This window comes from Plecotus auritus (genome assembly GCF_963455305.1).
Source record: "Plecotus auritus genome assembly, chromosome: 3".
In the NCBI taxonomy this organism is placed as follows: Eukaryota; Metazoa; Chordata; class Mammalia; order Chiroptera; family Vespertilionidae; genus Plecotus; species Plecotus auritus.
In genome coordinates this window covers 28317742-28345215 of record NC_137772.1, presented here as the reverse complement: position 1 = coordinate 28345215, position 27474 = coordinate 28317742, and the positions used below count along the sequence as shown (strand labels likewise).

Here is a 27474-nt window from a genome sequence, read left to right as displayed (position 1 = left end):
CTGGGAAAGAGGAGAAGCCAGAACTGACAGATAACTGTCTTCTCTTTTATTATTATTATTACTAGAGGCCTGGTGCATGAAATTCGTGCATGGAGGGGGGGTTCCTCAGCCCGGCCTGCACCCTCTCCAATCTGGGACATCCTTCTGCAATCCGGGACCACTGGCCCCTAACTGCTCACCTGCCTGCCTACCTGCCTGATCGCCCCTAACTGCCCTCCCCTGCCGGCCTGATCGCCCCTAACTGCTCCCCCCTGCCAGCCTGATTGCCCCTAATTGCTCCCCTCTGCCAGCCTGATTGCACTTTACTGCTCCCCCCTGCCGGCCTGAATCACCCCTACCTGCTCCCCACTGCTGGCCTGATCGCCCCTAACTGCCCTCCCCTGCCAGCCTGATCGCCCCTAACTGCCCTCCCCTGCCAGCCTGATCGTCCCTAACTGCTCTCCCCTGCAGGCCTGATGGCCCCTAACCGCCTCTGCCTCGGTCCCCACCACTATGGCTTTGTCTGGAAGGAAGGCAGGACGACAGGAAGATGTCTGGTCGACCTGGTCTAATTAGCATATTACCCTTTTATTAGTATAAACTATAGGCCCGGTGCACGGATTCCTGCACTGGTTGGGGCATGGCCTGTGGGAATCGGGCTGCTGTGAGAGTGCCACTCATCCCAGTCAGCTGAGCAGCTGTGGACCCGCCCTCTGAGCAGCTGCTGAATGAGAAAATTAGTCTGAGCTGCTATTTCGGGGTAATGTCTTGGGTAAAGGCATGTTCTGTGTCCTGGAGGAACCTGGTGGAGAGCTTTGCATCCCAAAGCCACTCGGTGAATGTCCTTGATGTGTGATGCCAGGTCGGTGACACCATCAGGGATGTTCAGGGCAGCCATGCTCCAGGATCCTCAGCCAGCAGGACAACCTCCCAAGGGGGGTCCATAGTCACATCCCCTCTTGCCATCCGCCTATGCCAGCTCCCTGCGCTCTTTCTAGAACACACCTTAGAGGGGCTGCATCAGCTGGTGGGGTCAGGCCAGAGTCTGGATTGTCTCAGGTATTTGATAGGTGCAGAGACTCAGCCTCACCCTGGGCCTGCTAGCTGCTGCTCCACTGCAGGAGCAGCTGCTCATCCAGGTTAGCCAAGCGGCGCTCCCACTGTGGGAACGCACTGACCACCAGGGGGCAGCTCCTGCGTTGAACTGTTGAACAGACAGGAATATTCACGTCATAGCAACCAGTTGACCTGTCGTTCTGGTCATTCCGCTGTTCGGTCACTGGGCTTTTATATATATATATAGATACTCATTAACCTGGTTATTTATGCTTTCCAACATACTTTATATACAAATGATCTGCATTTCTGAGATCAGGTGATCCTCTTTTGTTATGATTCCACAATTAGAGAAACACTAAATGGAGAGCCCAATTTTCTGATTTCCAGAATGACAGCTCTGTTCCCTAAAGCCCTATGTCCTCTTTGAAACCCTCTCTGCTCTTCAATGTTGAAGTACTGGGTGCCTGCTAGAAGTAGTTCCAATAAGGACAGAGATGGCAACTCAAAGAAATAAACACAGACAAAAACGGGGAGTGAAGTTCCTGAAGGCTCAGAGGATAGGATGGTCAGTCACCACAGTAAACCAGCTACCTGGAGAATTGAGGAAGACTGAGTCAAATCTGAAATTGAGTAAAACCCTGGGAAATGCACAACTGGCCCGAGTGGCAGGTCTCCACCCCTCAGAGAGCGGAGACGTGGGACTCCAATCTGTGCCTCAATCCTGAGTGCCCAGGAGTCTGCTCCTCTACTGACAGAAGGAAATACACGCCAATGTTTTCCAAAGAATAATGAGCAAGATTGCTTCAATAGAGTCCACTCAGATACAACCTTCTTAAACTATTTTAGGATCATATTCTTGGGAAGACAAATAATCCCTAGCTGCCCCTGCACCTGTCTCCGGATCTCTTACCGGCAGAGAACAATGGTCGAACTGGCCTGCCCTGGCAGAGGAAACAGGGCTCACCACGTGCTCGCCAGGCACCTGCTCATTTTCTCACATGTATACTGCAGTACTTCTCGGGCGATTGAAAGTTCACTGGGAAAATCCTACCTGTGTCTATTATCGTGGTGCTGCTCTGCATGGGCATCTCTGGGAGGTGAGTGGCACAGAAGATATGGGGGTGGGGGGGCTATACAGGTGTAACCCAGAAGAGAAGGCAATGAATCCCAACCCAGCAGTCAAGGGTGTGGCTCTGCCGCTTATCTGAAGTCAAACTGGCAGAGAACAGAAGTGGCAACTCCAACAAAGGGAACGTGGCGCCAGCACTTGAAACAAACTAGAACAAAATAAGTTCAGGAAATGTTTCAGAATACAGAACAGTTAAGTGAGATGAGCTCCAAGAAAAGCTTTTGACCTCTGGCTCAGTGACAAAACGCTTGCAAAAGAAATAAATTTGATGAATACACAAATCAGAAATGGGTAAAAAAGTAAAATACAAGGTTATCAGCCACCTCAATCACCACAACAAAGGCAGGAGAGGTAATTGCTTACAAAAACTGGCTGAGATAGGAATGGGTCTGAGGAAGAGAAGTTTCAAAGACAACCTCCTACCTGGCTCACTGGATCCCAATCCCAGGTCCACACCCATATTAGGGTGAGAAAGATTTTCAAAAGGGATGCTCTAAATCCAAATCCAGAGGGGAAAGGAAATGAGAAAGAAACTAACACTTGGTGACTGAAATTCTGCTAGAAGCCCTATGTACATTATCTCATTTTATCCTCATAACAATTATAACAAGGGGAGTAATGGTTCCATTTCACAGCTAATAAAACTGATGTTCTTAAAAATGAAGTAGCATGCCTAAGGTCACACTGCCAATTAGTAGAAGAGCTGGTATTTGACCTGGGAGTGTTACATATATGTGGATATCTTTCTTTTTAATAGGTCCTTACTTATTTTAATTTATCTTGGAATTTATTTCACTCATTTGACAAATATTTATGGAGAAGCTGCTAGATAAGGTACTATGGTTCCAGATGCTGAAGTCATAGCAATGACTACAGTCTCCACCTTTGAGAATTTAATTCTAGTGTACTACTACTTCAACACCTCATTAATTCCAATTTGGGGTCATGGAGAGGAAAGATAAGGAATCAGAGACCTAAAAAATTTTAATATTCATTCACCTGTAAGTGAACTGAACAACAACGTAAGTCATTTGACGTTTACTTCTTGGTTATTCTGATTTACAGATAACTTAAACACACACGTACAACTTGTACAGGTAATAAATAATACGAAAGCTACTCCACAAGTCAGTGGGAATTGGATATACAACTAGAAAAATTTCTATTAATATCACTAGAGAATCACTTGAGGAAGTAAAATGTTATATGAGGAAGTAAACAGTTATGTGTGCCTAAGCCAATAATTTAAGACTTTCTTAATAACTATTTGCTGAATGCACAATGAGTGAAAGAAAAATATTGGCAAGGAAAACATTTTAGTAAATGACTTGAAGTCCTAACCAGGGAGAAACAAAATAAAAGTTGCCCATGAAGAGCAAAATATTCCCCAACCTATTAACCTGCTTTCAACCCAACTCAACAGAGAATAAATTAATGATCTGGCCAGTGGGGAAAATACAATCAAGTAAATGTCTGAGCAAAATGTAGATGGGCGAGCCACGCAGTAAGGTGTCAAAGAAACAGGTGAGATTCTCGACCTACAGACTGGACTCTCTAGGTAGACAGACAGGACCCTTCCAGGAGACCCACAGGGGCCAATGCATGAAGGAATCAGTCTGGCCAGTGGTGGATGCCCATCCCAGTCAGATCAAATTGGTGCAATGTCAAATTGCCCTTACTGTGAACTCTATCCAAAAGATAAAGACACAGGATAGAGGAGAAGATGAAATTTTCTGTCAGACTGTTTGGATCTTAATCTTAAATATGCCATTGTTTAACTTTGCCCCATTTCATTTCCTTCTTGCCCACTTTCCATCAAAAGTGGCACAGAGTGCCCAACCAGTGTGGCTAAGTCGGTTGGGCATCATCCTATGCACCAAAAGTTTGCCTTTTTGATTCCCAATCAGGGCACATGCCCAGGTTGTAGATTAGAACCCTGGTAGGGGCGTGCATCAGGCGGCCAATCAATGTTTCACTCTTATATCAATGTTTCTCTTTCTCTCCCTTTCTCTCTCTCTAAAAATCAATCTTAAGCTATATAGATATAAAGATATATAGATACTAGAGGCCCAGTGCACGAAATTCATGCATAAGGGGGGCTTCAGCCCAGCCTGCACCCTCTCACAATCCAGGACCCCCGGGGGATGTCGGACTGCCGGTTTAGGCCCGATCCCTTGAGGAGCTTACAGTCCAGTGGGGGAGACAGGTGAATCAGATTTCAGTGGGGACAGGACCTAGAATGTGGCTGAGCAGAAAATGCCATAGCAAAACATAGGAACAGTACTTGACTCACTTCTTGTGGTCAGATTTCCTAAACATGTCCTTAAAAGCAGTGACATCAAGCAGAAGTTTATAGGATGAACAGATTTGCTATGCAGGGATCAGGCCTAACCTGGCAGTTGATCATCCCTCTCGCAATCTGGGACTGCTGGCTCCTAACCACTCGCCTGCCTGCCTGCCTGATTGCCCCTAACCACTCACATGCCTGCCTGCCTGATCACCTCTAACCACTCACCTGCCTACCTGATCGCCCCTAACTGCTCACCTGCCTGCCTGATCACCCATAACCATTCTGCCTGCCTGCATGATCACCCCTAACTGCCTGATCACCCCTAACTGCCTCAGCCTCGGCCCCCGCCACTACAGCTTCATCCGGAAAGATGTCCAGAATGATATCTGGAAGGTCGTTCAGCTGTCCGGTCTAATTAGCATATTATGCTTTTATTATACACACACACACACACACACACACACACACACACACACACACTTATATACTGAGTGGCCAGATTATTATGATCTCTGAACACATAATAATCTGGCCACTCAGTGTGTGTGTGTGTGTGTGTGTGTGTGTGTGTGTGTGTGTGTGTAACACATAATAATCTGGCCACTCAGTGTGTGTGTGTGTGTGTGTGTGTGTGTGTGTGTGAGTGTATTAGAGGCCCAGTGCATGATTTCGTGCATGGGTGGGGTCCGGCCAGCCTGGCCAGGGGGAGGGGACATGGGCGGTTGTTTGGCCTGCCTGCTGGTCAAACTCCTGGTCGAGGGGACAATTTGCATATTAGCCTTTTATTATATAGGATATATACTGAGTGGCCAGATTATTATGCGTTCAGAGATCATAATAATCTGGCCACTCAGTGTGTGTGTGTGTGTGTGTATGTGTGTGTGTGTGTATATATATCAAGTGGTATAGAGTAAGTTAGAGGCAGACCCACAGCAGCAAGGCAAAGTGTCTTAGAGATTGGAGGTCATCTATCCTTCCAGGCCAAGACTGAGAAGAACACAGCTTGTGGCAAAATGGTAACAAGTGGTGAATCTAGGTGACAGGTATGTGGGTTTCACTGGACTACTCTTTCAACTTTTCTGTATGTTTGGCATTTTTCTATAAAATAAAGTGTGAGCAAACAAAATACAGCTTTAAAAATGTTTCAGTGAAATAAGCCAGGCAGAGAAAGATAAATATCACATGATCTCACTCATTTGTGGAATATAATGAACAACATAAACTGATGAACAAAAATAGATCCAGAGACAGAGAAACATCAATCAGAACATCAAACCTCACGGAAGGTAGGGGATGGTGGGGATAAGGGGGAGAGATCAACCAAAGGACTTATATGCATGCATATAATCCTAATCAATGGACACAGACAACAGGGGGGTAGGGGCATGAATGGGAGGTGGGGGGTAATGGGGGAATAAGGACACATGTGTAATACCTTAATCAATAAAGACATTTAAAAAATAAAAAATAAAAATAAAATAAAAATGTTTCAGTGAGAAAGGGATGAAATGGTATATCATTCCCCAAATCTCAGGGCAACACCCAGTGATAAACTCTGGATAACTCTAGATCTCAGTCAACTTGGCATTGCTTCTGACCTCTGCAGTCAGTGGTCACTCTTCTCCCCGAAGCCATCCTTGTCTTCTCAGAGAGTGCCACCGATACCCTCATCTGAGGACACCATCAGTACCAAAGGATTAAAAAAGGGCGGTTTTTCCTATGCCTGGGTTTGGCAAAAGAGCTGCCAATGTGGAAGTGGAAAAAGTCAATGCGAAGGGATGAGATTCATTCAAATGACAACCTGCTCCGTCGCTGGCCATTCCAGGAAAGTAGGGAGGGGAGATTTGTAATGGGAAAGGAAATCTGTTACTCTATATACATCATAATTCACTTCATGACTTAGTCCGGAAGGAAGGGAAATCTATTTGAGTTCAGCGCCTGTCTGACTAGCAGCCCCTTGTTGACCTCCCCACGCTGTCTGTCACACCTCAACCCTCTGTTAATGACCAAAATATCTCTGCTCCACAAGGACTCACAGGGGCACCACACACTCTCCCTGGAGGGCTTGACCTGCCTTCCAGGTCTGGGATTTACCAATGTCACTCAGCAAGGTGAGGATGGCTCCTTCCCGTAGGCCACAGCAGTTCTCAAACTGGTTCAGGTACTGTCAAGAAGATGAAAAGAAGTGTCAGGCTGACTGGTCACCAACCACCAATAAGTCCCCCAGGGGCTTTTACCAGCTGAAGTCATGTGAGTGCAGACCCTGGCCCTGGGCTTTGGGGACCTGGGCTGATGGGCAGTAGGACTGGCAGGAACTGGCCCGAGGCGGAAAAGGAGGAAGCAGACTGAGAACTCTGAGAAGCGCTCAGTTATGCAAAGCTGAGGCGCCTCTGAGTCATTCTAAGATGAGGGATTTTCAGTCTCACCTGCGCGGCAGTTTTGAGGGAGACAGGCCAGAGTCTAAGCTCAACCACAATTGGTCCACTGCGCCTGACCATCCCACAAAAGGCGGGGTGGAAGGCTCTCGCTAAAAACCACCTTCTGACCACTTCCCAACATTGCCTTGCCAGTGGGGTGATGATGACAGGAGGGAATATTTAATGAGCACTTACTACGTGCCTGGCACCAGGCTAACCTCTGCACAGATAAGCCAGGTAAAGCTTTACCTGCAATGTCTCATTGCATCCTCCCCACTGCCACTGAGGTAAGTACTGGTGGAATTTCCATTTCATAGGTGAGGAACCTGAAACTGGAGAGGGTCAGCGATCTGTCTGCTCACACAGCCATTCCAAGCAGAGCTGGCATATGAAGCCATGTGTATCTGAGGCTCGAGCCCAAACACTTAACCCCATTTGCCCTCCTGGCCCTCTCAGCTTATTGAGGGGCCCAATATACTGCTGGAAATTGGCCTCAAATAAAGACAATAGAGACAAAACTTCCCAATTAATGTTTACAGTCTTCGACTAACACTTCTAACCATGAACACTCAAGAGCCTGTTTCCTGAGCAGGGCATATGGACTTTGCTCTTTCAATCTGTTCCGGCTTTTACACTTGCTCGTGTGCTGGCCATGCTTGTCTCGCTATGACCAGGGTGTAGATTTTGAACTTTTTAGAGGAGGGAAAGACAGGCCACCTCATTTGGAGAACACAGAGAACCCCATCACTCTGGGCAGCAGCACCCTCTTCCAAGTTCTACCCCCACCCCCCGCCACCCTGTGGGGTAACAACATGGACAGAGGCCCCTTAGGCTGCAATCACTTCCTGCTTCCTCAGAGCACCCTGCACCCACGCCAGGCCAATCATGCTGAAGTGTGTGTCTTCTTCCCTGGCTGACCGGCTCTCTGCTGCCAACAAGAGCAAGTCTGAAGTCCTCTGCCCAGTCCTCCACAATCTGGTCTCATCCCACCTACCTCCTACACTGCCCTCAAAGAACCATCTGCTCAACTACAACATAGCTTTATCTCCTCAAATAACTGCAGTTAGTAATCAGATGATTGTCAAAGGTTAGGAAAATAAAGAGGAAAATCGAAGCTTTGTCACGTTCCCCATTTCTCATCTGTTATCAGTGCCCTGCCTGCCAGCGACTGTGCTCACATCCTGCTGTGACACTCCCAGGATGCGCCCACCTCCCGGGGTGGAGAAAGCTACTGGGGCGGATCAACCTTCACGGAAAGTTTCCTTGTAAAAAAGGAGGCGGAAGGGGCCAAAAGAGTAATGAGAACAGCACATGATGCTGGGAAACTGCCATGTGAAGACAGAAGAATTGCCTGGGCATCCCCCTCGTGGACCTCCTTCTAGAGCAGAGGTGCAGAACCTATTTTCTGCCCAGGGCCATTTGGATATTTACAACATCATTCAAGGGCCACACAAAATTATCACCTTAACAATGAGCCTGCTAGCCTTAGCCAGTTTGGCTCAGTGGATAGAGCTTCGTTCTATGGACTGAAGGGTGGCACGTTGGTTCAGTGGTTAGAGCACTGGCCTGTGGACTGAAAGGGTGGCATGTACCTTGGTTGCAGGTTCAATCCCTGCGTGCGGGAAGGAGCCAATTGATGTGTCTCTCTCACAGTGATGTTTCTCTCTCTCTGTCTTTCCCCCTCCCTTCCACTCTCTCTAAAAAAAATAAAATAAAATCAATGGAAAAATATCCTCGGGTGAGGATTAACAAACATTTTTTTGTTTTAATTAGCCTGCTATATTTGGTCAAACATTTAATTAACTCACCCTAATGCCCTGGCAGTACCAGCCCAAATGATTTCATGGGCCTTATACGGCCCATGGGCCGGATGTCCTCCACCCCTGCTCTAGAGTGAAGAGCTGAGGAAGACGTGCACTAACAGGGACGTTTCAATACAAAACAAGTGTTTTGTTCCGAGCTTTCAGTTCTCCTCTTGCTATATGGCAAAATTCAGCTTCACAGGTGGAGAGGTGGCCTGCATTCGGGTTCGCGCAGGCTGTGGCCAACCTCTGCCACTGCAGCTGTGAGGGTTGTAACTACCAAACCTCTCTGGGCCATGATATCCACCCTTTACACGGGAATCATAACTGCTTAACCAATGTCACAGGGTTGTTCATCAAGCGAGGCAATGTGTAAAAGCAAGTTGTGTGATGCTGATTTAGAGAACACTGGGGAGGTGAACACACACCACTGTCTCTGAGATGAGGGAGAGCTGCCATCACCCACCCTGAAGTGTACGTTCTAGTAAAGAGAAGCTAATGTGAGAAGGAAGAAAGAAGAGCCCAGAGGTGAGTCAGTGGTGGCTCTGGAACCCGAGCTGGGTTCCCTGACTACTGAGCCAGCCCCCTTCCTGCTCCACTCCGGGACCCTGAGGGCACGGCTGCCACATCTGTGGGAGCAATCCCTCCTAAAAAGGACAGCAGTGATGCTGACATGAGAGGCTGAAGTGGCCCTGACGTGCCGAGGGAGGAAAAGTTTGTTTTGGAACGTGTCCAGTCTTTCCCCGTACTGAAGACCTGGTGACTGTTTCCTTGTCATTTTAGTAATCGCTGTGCAGAACGTACAGTGAGCCCTTCCCTGGCTTTCTCGTAAGAGCCTCTGATTCACACCCCACACTGGGCATGGACGGGGGATTTGAGAAAGAAAAGCAATCCCGCTGAAGTCACCGGGGCTCCCTGAGCTTCCTGATGATGAAAGAGGTGAAAGGTCTCCCCACTGTTCCCGCGCGGACAGGCTGTGCCTGCCACCCTGGAAGCCTCACCTTTCGGAGATCTCCTCCTTGGCAGTACTCCATGGCCAGCAGGGGCAAGTCGTTGGGAGCCAAATTCTGCATCCCCTCGGGGACATCCCGGGCAGCCACCACATTGGGGTGGTTGAGCCTAAGAAGGAGGAGAAACCCATGAGGGAGGAACCCAAATGTTGGCTCAAACCCATTCCCCACTCTGTCCATGTCTCATTGAAGCTCGCCTTCTAACAAAGGCCTAGAATAGCCAAGTGCCCACGGGAGTAAGTAGGAAGACAGAGGTCAGGAACCGGCGACTCACCCCAGTGCCCGGTCAGGTAGCATCCACCCAGATCTACTTTCAGCATCATGAACTCAAGAGCTCTGTGACTGCATCAGTATAATTAAATTTTCTTCTGAGTGCCCCATATCAAGTCCTCATTGTACTTCAAAACTGCTTCTAAAAGCAGAGAAAGTAGAGGGATTTCCAATCTCATGCCACTGGAGTGGCGATGGTGTGTGAGTGCCCGGTATGTGTATGTGCATGCAGACAAGGTGACGCCTCCCCTTTTTAAGAGGTTCGTGGAGGGAGCACCTGTGTGAGGTCTTCCAAGCTGATGAGGCTGCTGGGAGGACAGCATCCATCTAGGGACTGACAGGCCGTGTCTCCACACTGGAGGAATAAATATCTGCAATAGGTTCACAGCAGTGGAGTCACATGCCACCTTGGAATTGGAAATATAGGGGGAAAAGGATTTTTGCTGACAAAGGAAAATTCACTGGGATAACTATTTTAAAGTCCTTCATATAACAAATAAAACTGCCCAGAAGCCCCTGACAAGGCCCAGTGTTGGACACTAACCACCACTGCTCTGGAAGTCATTTACCTGGACAGTCTGGCTGGTATTCTGATTGAGGGACTGAGATATGCAGCAGGTGGGGCTGTTGCTCCAGATCCCAAAGTTCAGCTGGCACCCTCCTGATTTCATTTCAATGTCCCATGGTCCCTCAGCTCCAGCAGTACCCTTGACACCCCCACCCCCCGCCCCCAATCTTCCCCAGAGGCGGCTCTGTCAAAGTGGCTCGGCGTACTGGTGCTCCGACCTCACCTTCTCATAATCTGGATCTCCAGGCACCACCGCTCTCGATTCCGGGGGCTGAGCTCCTGCCGGCACTGCTTGATGGCGATCTGCTCACCTGTTTCCTGCAGGGAGAGCACACACAGGAAGGATCAGCACAACCAATGACCAACCACAGAGAAACTCATGGGTCAAATCGGGAATTGTCTCCCTAGAGCCCATAGCATGGATCTTGATCACCTCCCAGCTCCTGGGGCACATATATGTATCCGCTGGTAAATATCCCCAAGTCACCTGCCAGCCCATCAGGCTGGTCTCCACCCTTCCCTGCCTCTCACCCTGCCCTTCTCTCTTCTTATTTCTATCCATCCAGAGTCTACATTGAGGCCTTGCTCCACTCCCACCTCCTCCTTGAGACCTCTGCTGACCATTTCAGCCCGAGAGATTTCTCATTCCTCCGAACCCGACTACTTTCATACCAGGTTGAACCACATGACATTGCGATCTTGACCATTCTGACCTACACAACTGATACTTCCATATGGCTCAACCAAATAGTTAATGTCACATTCTCTTCATGTTTCATGTTTCTCTTCTTTTTCATGTTTCTCTCTCCAGAGAGAATGCAGACCTAGCATAGTAGGTGGAAGACAGACTGATTCAAATTCCAACTCAGCCATTTACTAACTCTGTGATCTTGAGCAGAACATTTGGTCTGACTCAATTTTTTCATCTCTAAAATGGGAATACAGATGCCCAACTTCAGGAATGTGATGAAGCTGAGCCCCTCGCAGGGGTCCAATAACACTCCTGGGGGACACCCATGTTATGCAGGTACCCCTGGCATTTAAAGTCCTCTGAAGCTTGGCTCCAACCTGCCTTCCCAGCCATTCTCCCATGACTCCATCCCAGGCATGTGACACTGCAGCTAGGTTACTCCACTTGTCCCACTCCTGTGTTTTTCTAGACTATGCTCTGATAAGTGCACAGGCACTACAGTCTTCCTACTGCAAGGGGCTCTTACCGTCCTCTCTAAACAGGTAACTCCTCCATTGTACATACCTACCAAAGACTTATTTCCCATTGGGCCATAGGGTTATTTCCTCTTTTCTTAGTTAAATTTGTCTATCCTCATGCACTTTAACCTCTACTCTACTAACTAGCACAACGCCCTCCATTGAGGTTTTGTGAATGGAAGAGAAGGTAATAAAATTTTTGTGAATAATTAACTGATTGCCTGGGTCCTGAGGATCCACTCCTCCCTTTGACTTAGTGCTCTAGGCAGCACCAAGGAGCTCATGGGGACAGACTAACCTGCAGCACTGGCAGTAGCAGGGACAGCGGCTCTGGCCTTGGCTGTTCCAGACACCACAAGGGGGTCACCACTATGCTGCTCCCACCTCCACGGGGGCCTCCAGGATTGCTGAGGGATAGCAGCTGCCCCTGGCTATGGCTTTGGTGGAACCAGCCTGGGAAATGGTCCTGCCATTAGCGAGCAAGCTATACCAATACCGTGTTCTGTGTACATGCAGCAAGAACCTCCCCAATAGCCCTATGCTCATTATGCACCCGGGACGAGCTACAGAGTGCAGGACGGTACAGTAACCCCTCAATAAGAAAATATTGCAAAACCATCCCAAAATCCTACTGCTGCCCTCCTCGAGGTGTTGCCATACCATTTTCTTATTTTATGAAAATACACACTGAAAACAATCCTAAGCCTTATAATTATTAGCCTTATAAGTGCAGCAATTATATGGTACTGAATGGGACTTTAAAAACACACATGCCAAGGATCGTGGCAAGACCTCCCAGTGTGCATGTGGCTGTCCTAGTGGCAGCAGAACTGCATCACAGACACACATTTACCAAACTAGCCATGATCCCTGCAGGAACAAGGACCTGCCCAGGGAGAAAAGGAAAAATGGAAGTCTCCAAACACAGCAGAAGTTGTCTAGTAAGACCACTGAATCACTGCTCAATAAACCAAACCCTAAAACTAACAGTCAAAACTGTAAGCTTCAGAAATAAGGTAGCAGCATCTGTGACCCTTACAGCTCCAATTCCAGAAAACATACTTACAACACCTCTAAGATACTCTCAGAAGTTGCTTTAACCAAATCCCAATATTGCTGTGGTTAAGCTCTCCATCATGCAGTTACCTCACACGCCTACCCTTTTTTTAGCAGTTCTATTGAGATATAATTCACATACCATACAACTCATCTATTGAAAATATACAATTTAATGGTTTGGGGTGTATTCAGAGTAGTGCAACAAAACCACAATCAAATTTAGAACATGTTCATCATCCCCCAAAGAAACCTCATATCCATCAGCAGTCACTCCCCATTTTACCAGCAACTCCTGCAGCTCTAGGCAACTACCAATCTACCTTCTGGCTCTACACATTTGCCTGTTTTGGACATTTCATATAAATGGAATCATATAGTATGTGGTCTTTTGTGACGACATCTTTCACTTAGCATGTTTCTAAGGCTCACCCATGCTGTAGCCACATGCCTACTTTGGTGACAACAGTCCTTGGTGCAGCCCGTAGTACTAGGCATTGATAACCAGGTCTGCCATAAGTATCATTCACATACTTTGGTGTTAGATCCCTGATCTTTGCCTAGTTCCTAAGGCTCTCTCTGAAGATGTTGAAAAATTGCGAATTTTGTTTCTACTGAACCAATTAGTACAGTTGTACAAGTGAACTTGAGTAGAAGTCCACCTAGGAAATGTGTCAAAAGAATACCATTTTTTCAATCGATGTACAGACTTAATTACATCTCACAAAATGTTATACCCTCTACAACATGAACTTCTGAATTCCTCTGTCTGTTCTCAAACTTATTTGAATTTAGTTTCAAATTTCATGTCCCATCAGCATTCAGACTCACACTTTTGCCCAGTTCTCTGGTAACTTCATCAGTAACAGCTCTCACACGCCATTATAAATGCTTGTTTCCAGTCAGACGGGATCACCACAGAATCTCAGACTGTGGAATTGCAGAGTTTTACAAGTGAGAGAAGACTGGTGGACCAAGCTGTAAAATGAGGTGACACTGCTGAGAGTGTCCACCCAGTATATGACGTTTTGATGGACAGACTTATAAGCAACAGGTTAGCAGAAGACACACATGACTTGTTACCTCAGAATGACTCTGAGAGTTTAAACCAAGATATTTGAAATGTGCACCTATTTTTCCAGGCCAATGTGGCTCAGTGGTTGAGCACTGACCTAGGAACCAGTAGGTCACGGTTCAATTCCCAGTCAGGGCACATGCCCAAGTTGCGGTAGGGAACATGCAGGAGGCAGCCGAACAATGATTCTCTCATCATTGATGTTTCTCTCTTTCTTTCTTTTCTCTCTCTCTTTCTCCTTCTCCCTCTCCCTTTCTCTCTGAAATCAATAAAAATATATTTTAAAAAATAAAATGTGCATCTATTTTAACTTCAATTCACAGAAGAGTTAGTTTTCTATAGCTGCTATAACAAACTGCCACAAACTTAGTGGCTTAAAACAACACAAATTGTTCCCTTAAAGTTCTGGAGGTCCGAAGTCCAGCACAAGTCTCACTGGACCAAAATCAAAATGTCAGCAGGGCCATGTTACTTTTTGGAGGTTCTAGGGGAGAATGTGTTTCCTTGCCTTTTAGAGCTTCTGGAGGGTGCCTGTGTTCCTTGGCTCAGGGCATCTCCCTCCATCCTCAAAGCCAACCATGACCAGTTGAGTCTTTGTCACATTGCATCACTCAGACACTGACTCTCCTGCCTCCCTCATCCAATCCAGGATAATCTCCCCATTTAAAGTCAACTGCTTAGCAACTTTAATTGCATCTACAATCTTAATTCCCCTTTGCCGTGAAACCTCATATATTCACATGTTCAGTATGTTAGGTCATAGATATCTTTGGTATAGGCCATTATTCTACCTACCACAAACAGTTTGCTTCCTTCATAAAAATGATGATAAATCAATCCCAAAAGATAGATTTATTAAGTGACTTAGATAATATTTTAGGTACTCTATCTATACATTGGATAACTGTAGAGAATTGTAGTCTTCTACTCAACACAAACATTGAACCTAACACACCTGTCACCTGGCCCAACCCAGAATCCAGAAATAGATTTTGATACTTAAAGATTAATATCAAAGATGGAAGATTTTTATATTGGCCTAAATATTCAAACTCAAACTAAAGAGTAAACAGTAATATGAACACTGGGAAAACTGTGCAAAGAGACCAAAACTGACTTTCTATTTGTAGACAATTCAGTTTAGTCCTAAGGTTACAGGGGAAATCCTAACTTCCTAGGCCTGGGGATGTCCCATACAGTTACAGACACACCAACTATTTTTACACAGTGGCCCTCTGGAAATATTCTAAAACATTCCGGTTTTTCTGAGTAATATTTCACTTGAACTACAAGCCCAAACACTGACTTTCTGCTGCTTAAAATATACCTGGTCTAGAAAGCAAAATTCGATGAAACAGTACAGAAACAGACTATGAATACTAGTTTTGAGGCCTGGGGAGTTTGTTCTTCACCAGCCATGAAACTCAAACAGCTGCAGATGGTTTCTTTATTTGGCCTGGAACCCCCTAGTTTCAGCTCTATTCTGTGGAATCCTAGAATTGGCCCGGAACCATCTCACTATCCAACTTTCAGTAAGTGGACTCCTCATTTAGAACAAAATTTAAAATTGGTTTGTATTTTGAGAAATGGAGACAGGGGCCAACAGTGTTATCTATGTTGGATGAAGTTCATTACAAAGGTCACTAAGAGTTTCTGTGATTCTTTGCTTTTTGTACATGCAAACATAAAAAGTGTGTATAAATGTGAGTGTATTATAAAGTGTAGAAGGCAGGAGGCGGTAGGTTGGGGAGACACATCCTCAGACTTCTGAGAGCTATCAAAAGTTGCCACAGCAGCCCTAGCCGGTTTGGCTCAGTGGATAGAGCGTCAGCCTGTGGACTTAGGGTCGTGGGTTTGATTCCGGCAAAGGGCACATGCCGGGATTGCAGGCTTGATCCCACTAGGGAGTGTGCAGGAGGCAGCTGATCAGTGATTCTCTCTCATCAATGATGTTTCTCTCTCTCTCTCTCTCTCTCTCTCTGAAATCAATAAAAAAATATATTTTTTTAAAAAAAAGTTGCCACAGCAGTAATCTGGAAGATAAGTTTATATAGGAGCTGGCGCAGCTTCCCAAAGTTAGCCTTCTTTTAATGACCAGGGAAAACTCACAGGAAGCCAAAAAGTACATTCAACCCTTAGTTAGCACAGAAAGCCCAGACTCTTGTTACCATGGCCACCAACAGGCCATTATGGTATAAGGGGGCAATTAGTAATAACCTTCTCATTCCTTCTCAGGCCCTGCCCTCTAAAATGAATGTTTCAGAAAGGAGGTGCAAAGCTGGGCCCTGAGACATCCTAGTGACAGAACCCAGGCCCGACAGTCAAAAGGTCCAGGGTCTGACTGCAGCTTTACCCCTGACTCAACAGTGTTGAACAGTCTATGCTGAGAGAGCTCTGACTTCAACCCACTCCATTCAGTGTAAACACCCAATGGACATAGTAGCCTCCACACTCGCCCACGGGGCTCAGGGGTGAAGTAGGTCAGGGTGGAACTCCCTCATCCTTCACCTGGTAAATGTGTGGCATTGAGCCTATTTCTTAAGCTTCTGGATCTTAAGCCACAAGATGGAGATGACTCTACCCCTTCCGGTGTTGGCAGTTAAAATTAGATGGAGTGTCTGATACACAGTGAGCCTTGAGTAAATGACTGGTATCATTTCCTTTCTCTAGCCCTTTGTACATGTTGCTCTACCCATCTGAAGTGCCCTGTCTTCTCCCATCAGACTATCGACAGTCTACTTCCTTTCAAGATCCTGCTCAAGTTCCATGTCCTCAAGAAGCCTTAGCTCCCCTCTGAGCATTCAAGAAAACAATATAGATGGAGCACCTAGACCAGCTGGCACACGACACTCTTGATCAATAGTAGCCAGTATCATTTCCACACAACTGGGTGCTTAAATTTCAATATACTGGATAAATTCCTAAGTATTCGTTTTCCCTCCTCAAATAAAGCATAAGCACATTAAGGACAAGGTCATGTCCTTTTTTCCCTTGATAGATTTGTGATGGAGCTGAGGTCAGTGCTCAATAAATTCTAAATGAACTGACTGACTAAAGTCTTTAAGACTTCAAAACACACAGATAAGCTGAAATGAGCTTAGTCTTATCCAGTGAGGGGACAAGTAAAAGTCAGTACTAATTCAAAGAAGGGATATTTAATAATAACTTACCTTTTATATCTTTATCTTTATAACAGGCAATGCATATATGATCTCATTTTATCCTCACACAAGCATCATTTGGGACCCCAGACACAGACCCTTTCACATCAAAGTACACAAAGAATATATTTATACTAGAGGCTCGGTGCATGAAATTCGTGCACGGGGCAGGGGGGTGTCCCTCAACCCAGCCTGCACCCTTTCCAATCTGGGACCCCTCGAGGGATGTCTGACTGCCCGTTTAGGCCCGATCCCGGTAGGATCGGGCCTAAACGGGCAGTCGGACATCCCTCTCACAATCCAGGACTGCTGGCTCCCAACTGCTCGCCTGCCTGCCTTCCTGATTGCCCCTAACCGCTTCTGCCTGCCAGCCTGATCACCCCTTAACCACTCCCCTGCCAGCCTGATTGATGCCTAACTGCTCCCCTGCCAGCCTGTTTGCCCCTAACTGCCCTCCCCTGCAGGCCTGGTCACCCCTAACTGCCCTCCCCTGCAGGCTTGGTCCCCTCCAACTGCTCTCCCCTGCAGGCCTGGGTCCCCCCCAACTGCCCTCCCCTGCAGGCCCGGTCACCCCCAACTTCCCTCCTCTGCTGGCCTGGTCACCCCTAACTGCCCTCCCCTGCAGGCTTGATCGCCCCCAACTGCCCTCCCTTGCAGGCCTGGTCCCTCCCAACTGCCCTCCCCTGCTGGCCTGACCGCCCACAACTGCCCTCCCTTGCAGGCCTGGTCCCTCCTAACTGCCCTCCCCTGCTGGCCATCTTGTGGTGGCCATCTTGTGTCCACATGTGGGCAGCCATCTCTGACCACATGGGGGCAGCCATCTTGGGTGTTGGAGTGATGGTCAATCTGTATATTACTCTTTTATTAGATAGGATGGCATCCTAGGACTTTTCCAGGTGCTTCCAGAGAACTGCCCATGTCTGGCCCAGAGCCAAGGGGATCAATATCTTAGCATCCTCAAAATCCATGGGTAAAGAGGGCATAGAGGAGACAAATGGTGATGGGGAAAATAAAATGTACTAAAAAAAAAAAAAATCCATAGAGGAAGTTGTGGCCCTAAGTCATGAAGCTATCAGTAAGAGTCAGGATTTGAACCCAACGTTGTGTGACTATGAGTCATGTATTTTTTCCCCCTTTTTCCCCACACAGTGCTGCAGGCTGAGGCCACTCAGGTCATCTCCTTTTCCTCTTCTTTTGTTTTTAACAAAGATCTTATTGAAACTATCAGCCTATCTAGGCTGTACTGACCCTTGGGCAGAAGATGTAAGGGAGTACCAAGGCAGCAAGGATTGTCAAGGCCCATGCTTGGTAAGAGAATTAAAAAAAACCTCAAGGACACAGGGCTGCGGTCATTGTTACACTGCCCTTCCTCACTGGGAAATAATCTTTTATAGTTCTTTGTTAAACGAGGAAGACATCTATTTTGTCCTCCCTTTCTCCCTTAGTGCTTTGAAATGGTTTAGACTGATTGTGGAGAACTGGTAATGTCCTAGGGGTTTCCCTACCTTGGATTCCCCCACCATAGAGCAGCCACAGTGGAGAAAGCATGAGGCTGGGACTCAAACAGTTGTAGGTTCAGATTCCAAATCCTTCACTTACTAGCTTAGCCTCTTTGGGTAAGTGGCTTAGCCTCTCAGCTATAGTTCCATTTTCTCCACTATAAAATGGAATTAAAGACAATAGTACTTCCTTCTAGGTTTACTGTGCAGACTGGAGATAAAGCATGTAAAATACCTAGCCCAGGCCTGCCAATGTGACTCAGTGGTTGAGCGTCAACCTATGAAATAGGAGGTCAGTTTGATTCCTGGTCAGGGCACATGCTAAGGTTGTGGGCTCAGTCCCCAGGAGGGGGCATGTAGGAGGCAGCCAATCAATGATTCTCGCTCATGGTTGATGTTTCTATCTCTCTCCGTTCCCCTCTGAAATTAATAAAAATATATTTTAAAAACCTAAAATAAAATAAAATACCTTGCCCAATGCTGGCATGTAGTTGGTTCTCAATAAATGATGGGTCTATTATTAGGCATCACTTATCTGACTGAGGATACCAATGCTTAAGTTTTTTTATGCAGTCTCGTGCTAAAAAAAAAATAATAGTCTCTCTTTTGTAGACAAGATAAAGCACACAGAGTATTAGGAAAATGTGCATGATTATGTTAAGTATAATAATTATACTTGACTATAGTTAAGCAAATCGACACTACCCTAGCCCAGCTGAATTCTTTAAGAGGTCCTGAACAGAGGGGTATCCAGCAGACAACACATGCTCATGTTCTGATCCTAAACATTGATTCAAGAACCGCACACCCTCCTCCTCCCGCCCCAAGCACCTAAAGCAGCTCTACAGATTTCTCCAACTGAGGAAGAACCCAGGAGGATGGTGTAGAAGTTCCTGGACTGAGCCAGGCTCAAAAGCAAGCAATCACTAAGAATTTGTGAACACTCAACACCTCCCACTCCCTCAGCCCCTCCACTTTCTATTCCACCACCAAGTCTTATCAATTTTACTCCTAAAATAGATCTTAAATCTGCCCCCTTCTCTCCATCTCCACCACCATCAGCCCTGTCCAATCTCTCATCTGGACTACTCAAAAAACCTCATAACTGGTATCCCCACATGACAGAGTAGAGCCAGTGGGGTCCTGGTACCAGTTCCTCAGAGCTGATTGCTAAATATTTAGGAATTCAGTGAGAACTGGTTGTCAAACTGTCAGTGGCTTGAAATAAGCCATGATGGGACTAGTTACCCTGCAGAAATCAGGGCTTTTTTTTGGACAGCTGATTTCCCAGCACACCACTGCGTGGGCCCCTTCCAACCTGTCCCTGCAGTCAGAGTGGACCACCTTCAACAGCTTCCTGTTGCTTTTTGAATCACAGCAAAACCTCCTCAGCGGTGTCTGACTCTCACCTTCTGCACTTCAGCCTCCCCGGCACCTGTTTCTATGTCATCCTTCTTTCTAGTCACGCTGGCCTTTAAGTCCCACCTACTTGCCATGACCCACCCCTCCACAGGGGCTCTGAACAGACTGCTCCCTCTGCCTGGAACTCTCTTCCCACATTCTCGACCCAAATAACTTCGTCAACCCCTCAGGTCTCTGCTGGGTGCCACTTCCTTGGGAAAGTCTTCCCTGATACCTAGTATAAGGACTCACTGCACAGGGCCCCTGTCCCATGATATAATTATCATAGTTGGGCGCTTACACTTATAATTTTTGATTAATGGTTTGTTCTCGTTTCCAAAAAGGTCTTTATCAAAAACCAAACGGGTTTTAATCACCATTGTATCCATAATAGACACTATCTGTGGACAGACTGAATGAATGATTTTGTGTACCTGACACATATATAACATAAAGATAGTTGGAATGGGGAAGTGAAAGAAACCCAAAGCCACAAAGAGCCCTGGCTGACCAGGAACTTAGAGCCTTCAAAGACAAACTCCTACGCACAGACAAAAAGGCATTATATGAAGCATGCCAAATGAGTAGAGCTGAAGGAATTCAAATTCCCGCAGAATGAAGGAGTCTATGATGGGTTTATGGAGGAGATGGTCTAGGGCTGGCCCTGGAGGATTGGGTAGAATTTATATAAAGCTGTCCGGGAGAGGGAGACGTCCCAGAAGGGGCTCAGCTGACAAACCTGTTGGAAACCAACAAAGGCCTGTAATGCTAGAAAGACAGAGGGAGGCCAGACTGCGGAGGGGCCTCAAACAGCAGGATGAGGAGGAGTTTGGCTGTTGGCTTTTTAAAAGAAAAAACAAGTTAAGGTGTGTGTTTTTTTAACAAGGGAAGGAACTTGAAAATAGTTATTCTAGAAGAGTAATACACACACACACACACACACACACACACACACACACACACATTCTTAGGCCCATATATATGAAGCCAGAAAGAAAATTTAATCTCACAATAGCTTTCCAAACCCAGGGAGCAGATGGAGGGCATTTTGAGCTGGAGATAACAGACAAGTGGTACATTTGGACAAAACTCTTTTGAAGGGAACCAAGATGTCTCTAGTTCAGCTGCAGCAAGATGTTTGCCATAGTCAAGACTCTAAAAGCCCTAGCATGTCTAAAGGCAGCCCAGGCCAGGTACACGGTGCTATAGAATGAGCAGGTTCTTCTGCTGTAATGCTAGACCCCTGGCTACACTCTGACCAGAATAAATTTGAGCCAGTGGTGTTACTGAGGCCCCCTCAGCCAGGGGTAAGCTTTGCTAGAACCCTGGTTTACCAGTTGGGTATAAGAATGTTACTGTCTAGCCAGCAGACTCGACTCTCCCTACTTGCTGCAGCCAGGCTCCTGGCAAGTGGTATGCAATTTGCCATCCCTTCAGTCCAAAAGGGTGCTCATGGTCTGGCCAGTTTTTCTCAGTGGTTAGCAGCCGTGGGCAAACTACGGCCCGCGGGCCGGATCCGGCCCGTTCGGCTGTTCTATCCGGCCCGCGGAGCCGAAAGAGCAGAGGGTTCTCTTGCTCTCCCCTCCGCTCCTTTACTTTGAATTTATATTAGTTCACACAAACACTCCATCCATGCTTTTGTTCCGGCCCTCCGGTCCAGTTTAAGAACCCATTGTGGCCCTCGAGTCAAAAAGTTTGCCCACCCCTGGGAGCGTCAGCCAGTGGACTGAAGGGTTCGATTCCTGGTTAAAGGCACAAACCTTGGTTGCAGGTTCCCCAGCCCAGGTAGGGGTGCATGCGGGAGGCAACCAATCAATGTGTCTCTCTCACCTTGATGTTTCTCTCTCTCTCCCCCTCCTCCCTCCCTTCCACTCTCTCTCTAGAAATCATTGGAAAAAATATCCTTGGGTGAAGATTTTTTAAAAAGTGTTCAGCAGCCCTTGACTAAACAGCAGGTGCCTTCAAGGGCTTCGCTATGTCTAAATTTTGGATCAAGAAGCTAATTTAGCTTTTTGGTGAGTGAGAGTTCCCTAGAGCAGTGGTCTCCAAATTGGGTATATGCACTGCAGGGGTTACCCAAAACTGGATTCCAAAAAGAATAAAAATGAAATTAAGCTTTTCTGATATTAACTATCTGGCACTCTCCTCAGACCTTTGTCAAAAGGTCATCTGCCACTTCTGGTACTCGAGGCGTCCTGGGGAGAAGGGCATTTCACAGGCAGGGGTGGACAGGGGCCTAAGGGGGAAAGTTGCAGGTTACATGTGCTCCGCTTAGTTATAATTACGAGTTGTATTCTTTAATTTTTAATAACTCTCATAAAATGGTTGAGGGGCTTAAAAAGGATCCTACAGAGAATTTCAGTAGTGTAACACCTGCACAAGCGAATAGAAAAATGAAAGAACTAACACTTCTAAGTGTGGGAAACTCAGGTCAGACGTATAAGGAGCAAAAACAATGAATTTTAATCAGATCTAAAAAGAAATCAGTCCAAATAATTCAAAATTATAAAAATTATTTGAAATATGGATTTTCATCCCAAGATCCTTAACAATAATTCTCACTTTCGTGAGCCTCTGCGTATGCTGTGCTGTGAAGTACTGGAAACACTGATAAGACACTTAAAAATATTTCATTATTCTCATCTTTTACATTTTTCTATTTGTATGTTTTATTAGAACAAAATATATTTAATACATGATAGTCTGTTAGCACAGATATATAGTTTAAAACATAATTGAGGCTGAAAGCTTAAAATTTTTTTACTATTTATTTAGGTGGCATAGTCAGTAAGCTTGGAGACCACTAACCTAGAGTCAGCTTAGCGGTCCTGAAACCCCCTTTCTCAGGCCCCCTTTCTCACTCTCTCCCAAGAAGCCCACGGCAAAGGTGAGCAGCATTCACCCACCTGGCACACTGTGGGGTACAGGCAGTGAGAGGGGGGCCTGTCTTCCACAGCCCCCACCCCTGCCTGCCCATGGCCCTTCCCGGCTGCACAGAACCCCTACCTGATTGTGCCATCGGATGACGTTTCCAAATCCCCCTGTCCCAAGTCGTTCTTTCATTTCCCAGGCCCCACATGTCTGGGTTGGCAGGGAAGGTGACCAGCTCATACTGATGCCGTGCTAACTCTGTAAGCAATTTGGGGTGGGGGACAAAAGGTTATGGTTCAGAAAAAAATGGAACTCAAGGAAATGGAGAAGGTAAGAGATAACCATAGCCTTTCAATGTAAGAGAAGAAAAAACTGAGCTGGTTTTCAATCTGTATGAAAGTTTGGTGTGCATTTTGGTTTGGGTAACAAAGTTTTGTCTTTCTCACTTTCCCCCACCCGCACCTCAGCTGAGGGGTCAGCAAGCAGGGAGGCAAGTCATGCAAAGGAGACGATGACCTCCAAAAGGGATCCCCAGCCTGGACTTCAGCGAGGGGCGCCCTGCCCTGCCCTTCGGCCCCAGGTGGCAGGGGCAGAATCTGGGTTTCCCCACGGTCACGTGAGTCTTCACACAGTCCCACAGCCACCCACCTGGAAGCAGCCACCTGGAACCGCCCGGCAAGGGCTGTTCTCCGGGCTTCCCAACTCCAACTGCACCAGAGACAGGCTTCCACGCCCGGAACCCCGACTTTTAAACTCCACACAAGTTTCTTCAGGGGCCTCAAGTGAGGCGGGAGGTGCAAGCAGAGCAGAGGGGACCAAGGGTCGGCAGGTGTCACGGGGCCCCAGCACCCCGCGGCCCACGCCCGCCCGAGGACTCACCTGTCGGCGGGGACACGGGGCGGGGGCTGCGGGGGCTGGGGCGGAAAAACTGGGGGCTCTGGTACCACCCCGAAGACATTAAAATGTGGGAATTTACATCGGCCCGCCGAGCGCCACTTCCTCAAACACTTCCTGCTCTGGCGTCACGGATCACGTGGGTCGCCGCCCGCCCTTAAAGGGGCCGCAGGGGGCTCTGGCCCGGCCACCGCTGGTGCCCGCAGGCGGCTGCGCCACCCGGGCGGTACCCTAGGGGCCTCGCGCTCCGGTGGCTCCGGGATAGATGCGTGTGGCTTCTAGACAATTTTAACCCAGATTGTACAGGCTGTGCTCCCGGAGAGAGAGAACGGCGCTAACACAAGCCCTAAAATGCCAGAGTTCTCATTAGACAAGTGACTTCGAACTGAAGCGGTTTCAAGGACAAGGTTGATGGGGATTTCCTCACCCCTGCCCTCCTGAGTGAGCTTGGCCCCGCTTCCCAGACTTTTCACCAGGTGGAATTTCCCGCGCCCCCGCGGCATTGATTTAGGGCCAGTTTACAAGAATTGCCGCCGGCCTGCTGGGCTCCTGCTGCGCTCCCCTGGTCTGGAGGTTCTTTGGCTCCTTATCAAGAATGATAAATCACAGCCTACTCCTTAAAAGTGACAGCCCGCATTTCCCTCTTTAAAAAAAACTTTTTTTAAGTGGGAAAAAAAATCTTAATATTTGGTTCGTAGTACCATACTGAGAAGTTCAGAAGGTCAACTGAATTTCGCAGCAGCTACTGCTGTTGACTGACTACCTTGGAGGATCCAGGACCAATTACTTAACCAGTGCAAGCATCCATTTCTCTTCTTTAAAATGTAGGCAGTATTAGGTTGAATTGCATGCAGTTGTCCTTTTTATAAGTCAAAAGCACTTGAAACATCAGCAACAAAGATCAGCCGTGTCATCTGCTTCAGCCCAAGAGCAGCAGGAAGATAGATAGGAGGGCACACAAGTCAGAAAAGCAGGCGCCAGCAGGGTTGTTGTGAGGGAGAGATGAGGTCAAGGTAGAGGACACTCCGGCCTGAACAGAGTCCAGAGGCTGAAGTTAGTTAATTCTTAGGAACGATGTCAACCCAAACAGAGGGGTCAGCAGTGCCCAGGCACACCAGGCACTCTGGGCTGCTCAGAATTTCTCAATTTGCCCTTCGGTCTCTGCTAAATACGTAGAACACTCAAAGCAGGAAGAGAAAGGAGCATGAGTAAGTAGTTGTAAAGCAATATAAGTGTTTGTTTAATAAATAAGTTTTTAAAAATAAAACATTTATTGAGCTCCTATATGTACAGGAGCTAGGCCCTCTATAGAGTCTACTTCCTGTATGACATCCTGTCACCTCTGAAAATCACTGTCCCTGAAACTTAGAGAGACATCCGCTGATAACGGATAAGCTGAAGGTGTACTCTGCACCACTGTAATTTAGGAGTTCTCATTGCTCAGCTCAAAATAACTTGATTTTCAACAGAACATAAATCTCTCCGATAAGTCATATATTACTAGATTTTTTTTTTAATTAATGACGGCCCAGGAAGGTGCTTCTGGGTTTCATCATGTCCCAGATATTTATCAGCTTACGCCCTGTTTTCCCTCCAGATAACACATGTCCACTGTCTATATCTGGTCTCTATACTGCTCTAGAAATGTGGGCAGAATAGTACCTCTTTTTCTTCCTGTTTTGAGGCAGTGAATGCTATTTAGCAGTGACTAGTGGATAATCAAGAAATACTGAGCACCAGAGTGCCTCACACAGCCCTGGGCACCTCCGTCCCAAGGAATTCAAGCAATGTAACTCTCATCAGAGACACCTGGAACCTTACTGGGGCCATAAGACTCACAGAGGGCCATCAAAGAATTCCAGATAAGGACCAGGCAATAAAAACCCTGTGCTAATTAGTTCTACCACAGAGGCAGCATGGTATTTGTGATAAAGATATGGTTTCTAAGCGGTTCTTTTTAAAATATAATCTTCTTCCCAGAGTAAGTCAAAGATATCTCTCCTCTTAGTCTTTGTTTGTGCCATCATTTGAGAAAACTGCTCTCTCACTGATAGCATCCAGGCAAAGCGGCACTGAGCTCCTGGGAGGGAGGAGAGGATTGTTTTCTGAAATGAGTCATAATAGGAGAAGCCAGCTTAAAAGACAGAAAGGCAATAAAACAAACCACTCGTGATAGGGAGGATTTCTTCATCCCCCAGCCCCCAGAGTCAGCTCTGGTTCAGCGACTTCAGCAACTTTTTCATGATCCTCCCGAGTTTCCTTTATCCCACCCCTGCAGGGAGAAGACTTTGCAAGTCAAACTGCTCCTTCAACAAATGAAAATCCTTCTGCCATAAACGTTGGAAAACTCCTATAAGTTGGAAGAGCTGAAGAAATCCTCCTTTCTTCTAGGGACGTGGGGGTGGGCTTGCGGAGGCTTATGGTGAGAATAAACTTTGGTCCAGACCCTTCAGGGCTCAGCGCATCGCTGGCTGCAAAAGAGGAAGGGAGAAAAGTCTCTGTGAAGGAGACCTGGACCAATGGTGAAACTTTAGAGGAATCAGGAAACTTTTAGAGGGTCAGCCAGGCCATCATGCCTCAAACCTTGGGTGAAACACTGAAAGCTGAGGATTTGGGCCCCTGAGTCACCCTCCCTGGAGCAATGATAGATTGGGGGAGGAATGATAGCTTGAACTCTTCCTTTGTGTTTACATACACATGGTTTTATTCCAGTAAATTCAAATTAAAGAGGAAGAAGTTACTAAAGGGCAGCTGCCCCCCCCCCACCACACACACACACACACACACACACACACACACACACACACACACCCTTCCTTGGTGGTGGTGGCAGGGAGACCGTGGATATGGACTAGGTTTATATGTTTATACACTGGCCGGTACATTTCTCCACTCACCTCAGTTTTGAGCTGCTACTTTTGTTCCACGGTAGCAGAGTTCTTGTTCACTGCTGGGCTCCCAGCGCCTGGTGTATCATAGGCGCTCAATAAAAATGTCCTGAGTGGATTGGCCAATGTAAAGATTGGTGATAACTGGACTCTTTAGCTTTTGGTTATATGTCGTCTCTGGAGTCTGAGAGATGTGGGTTCTAATCCCGGCTCTGCATTTTCTTGGCTTTGTGAACTCAATTTACTGAACCTTACTGAGTGTCAGTTTTTTTGTCTGTAGAATGGGAGCTAATAAAACCCATTCCTCGTGGTTATATGGTTTAAGTGAGATTATATATATAAAGTGCCTAGTACAGAGCCTCATACTTATTAAGCCCTCTTTGAATAGTAGTTATTATGCTATTATTTTTTAATTGCAATAATACAGAACTCAGCTGAGTCCTTTGTGACTCCAGTGAAGTGGGCTCAAACCCTACCTCCTTACAGTGAACTTCCATGTTTCCAGGAATTTGATGTAAAAGGTGGGTGGTATGTTTCTTAACCGTCCTTTCTAAATAGGTCCTCCTCTCCACCACAACTGCTATTTTGTCACCACACTCTATTCTAGTCCTTCAGGGCACTTATTACTAATTTTTTTTAAAGAGTTCAGTTTTTTATTGAACATGTTACCAAAAAGATTTAGTTAAAAAGACCAAAGCCCTTGTCATCATCGAACCCCTCAGAGTCTTCTTTCTTTGCTTCCACTCTCTTCTCCCCCACTGAGGGGCCTCAGTATATGGAGGGGGCAGGGTCTCGTGCTGGCAGGGCCGCCAGCCCTTAAGTTGTAGACGAGGCTCCCAATGTTGATGATGACCAGGGCGGGCGTTTGCAACAACCCTGGGCAGAAAGGTTCAACA

At 46.8% G+C, this 27474-nt stretch overlaps 1 protein-coding gene across 9 annotated transcripts in view; it reads right to left on the bottom strand.

The window, feature by feature from the left end:
• IKBKB (inhibitor of nuclear factor kappa B kinase subunit beta) overlaps positions 1–24633 on the bottom strand; it is a 62354-nt gene extending 37721 nt beyond the window's left edge. For 2 of the 9 annotated variants that reach the window (XM_080658882.1, XM_080658883.1), the window contains exons 1-5: positions 23676–24134; positions 22932–23054; positions 10748–10842; positions 9678–9795; positions 6552–6621 (exon numbers count right to left, since the gene is read on the bottom strand). In XM_080658882.1, coding sequence (XP_080515008.1) covers positions 6552–6621; positions 9678–9795; positions 10748–10842; positions 22932–23036 — 388 coding nt within the window. In that variant the 5' untranslated portion in view covers positions 23037–23054; positions 23676–24134. Of the gene's footprint in view, positions 1–6551; positions 6622–9677; positions 9796–10747; positions 10843–22931; positions 23055–23444; positions 24135–24453 lie in introns of those variants that run through there. The other 7 variants (XM_080658887.1, XM_080658888.1, XM_080658884.1 and 4 more) reach the window with 5 other exon arrangements.
• Positions 24634–27474: the final 2841 nt, after the last annotated feature.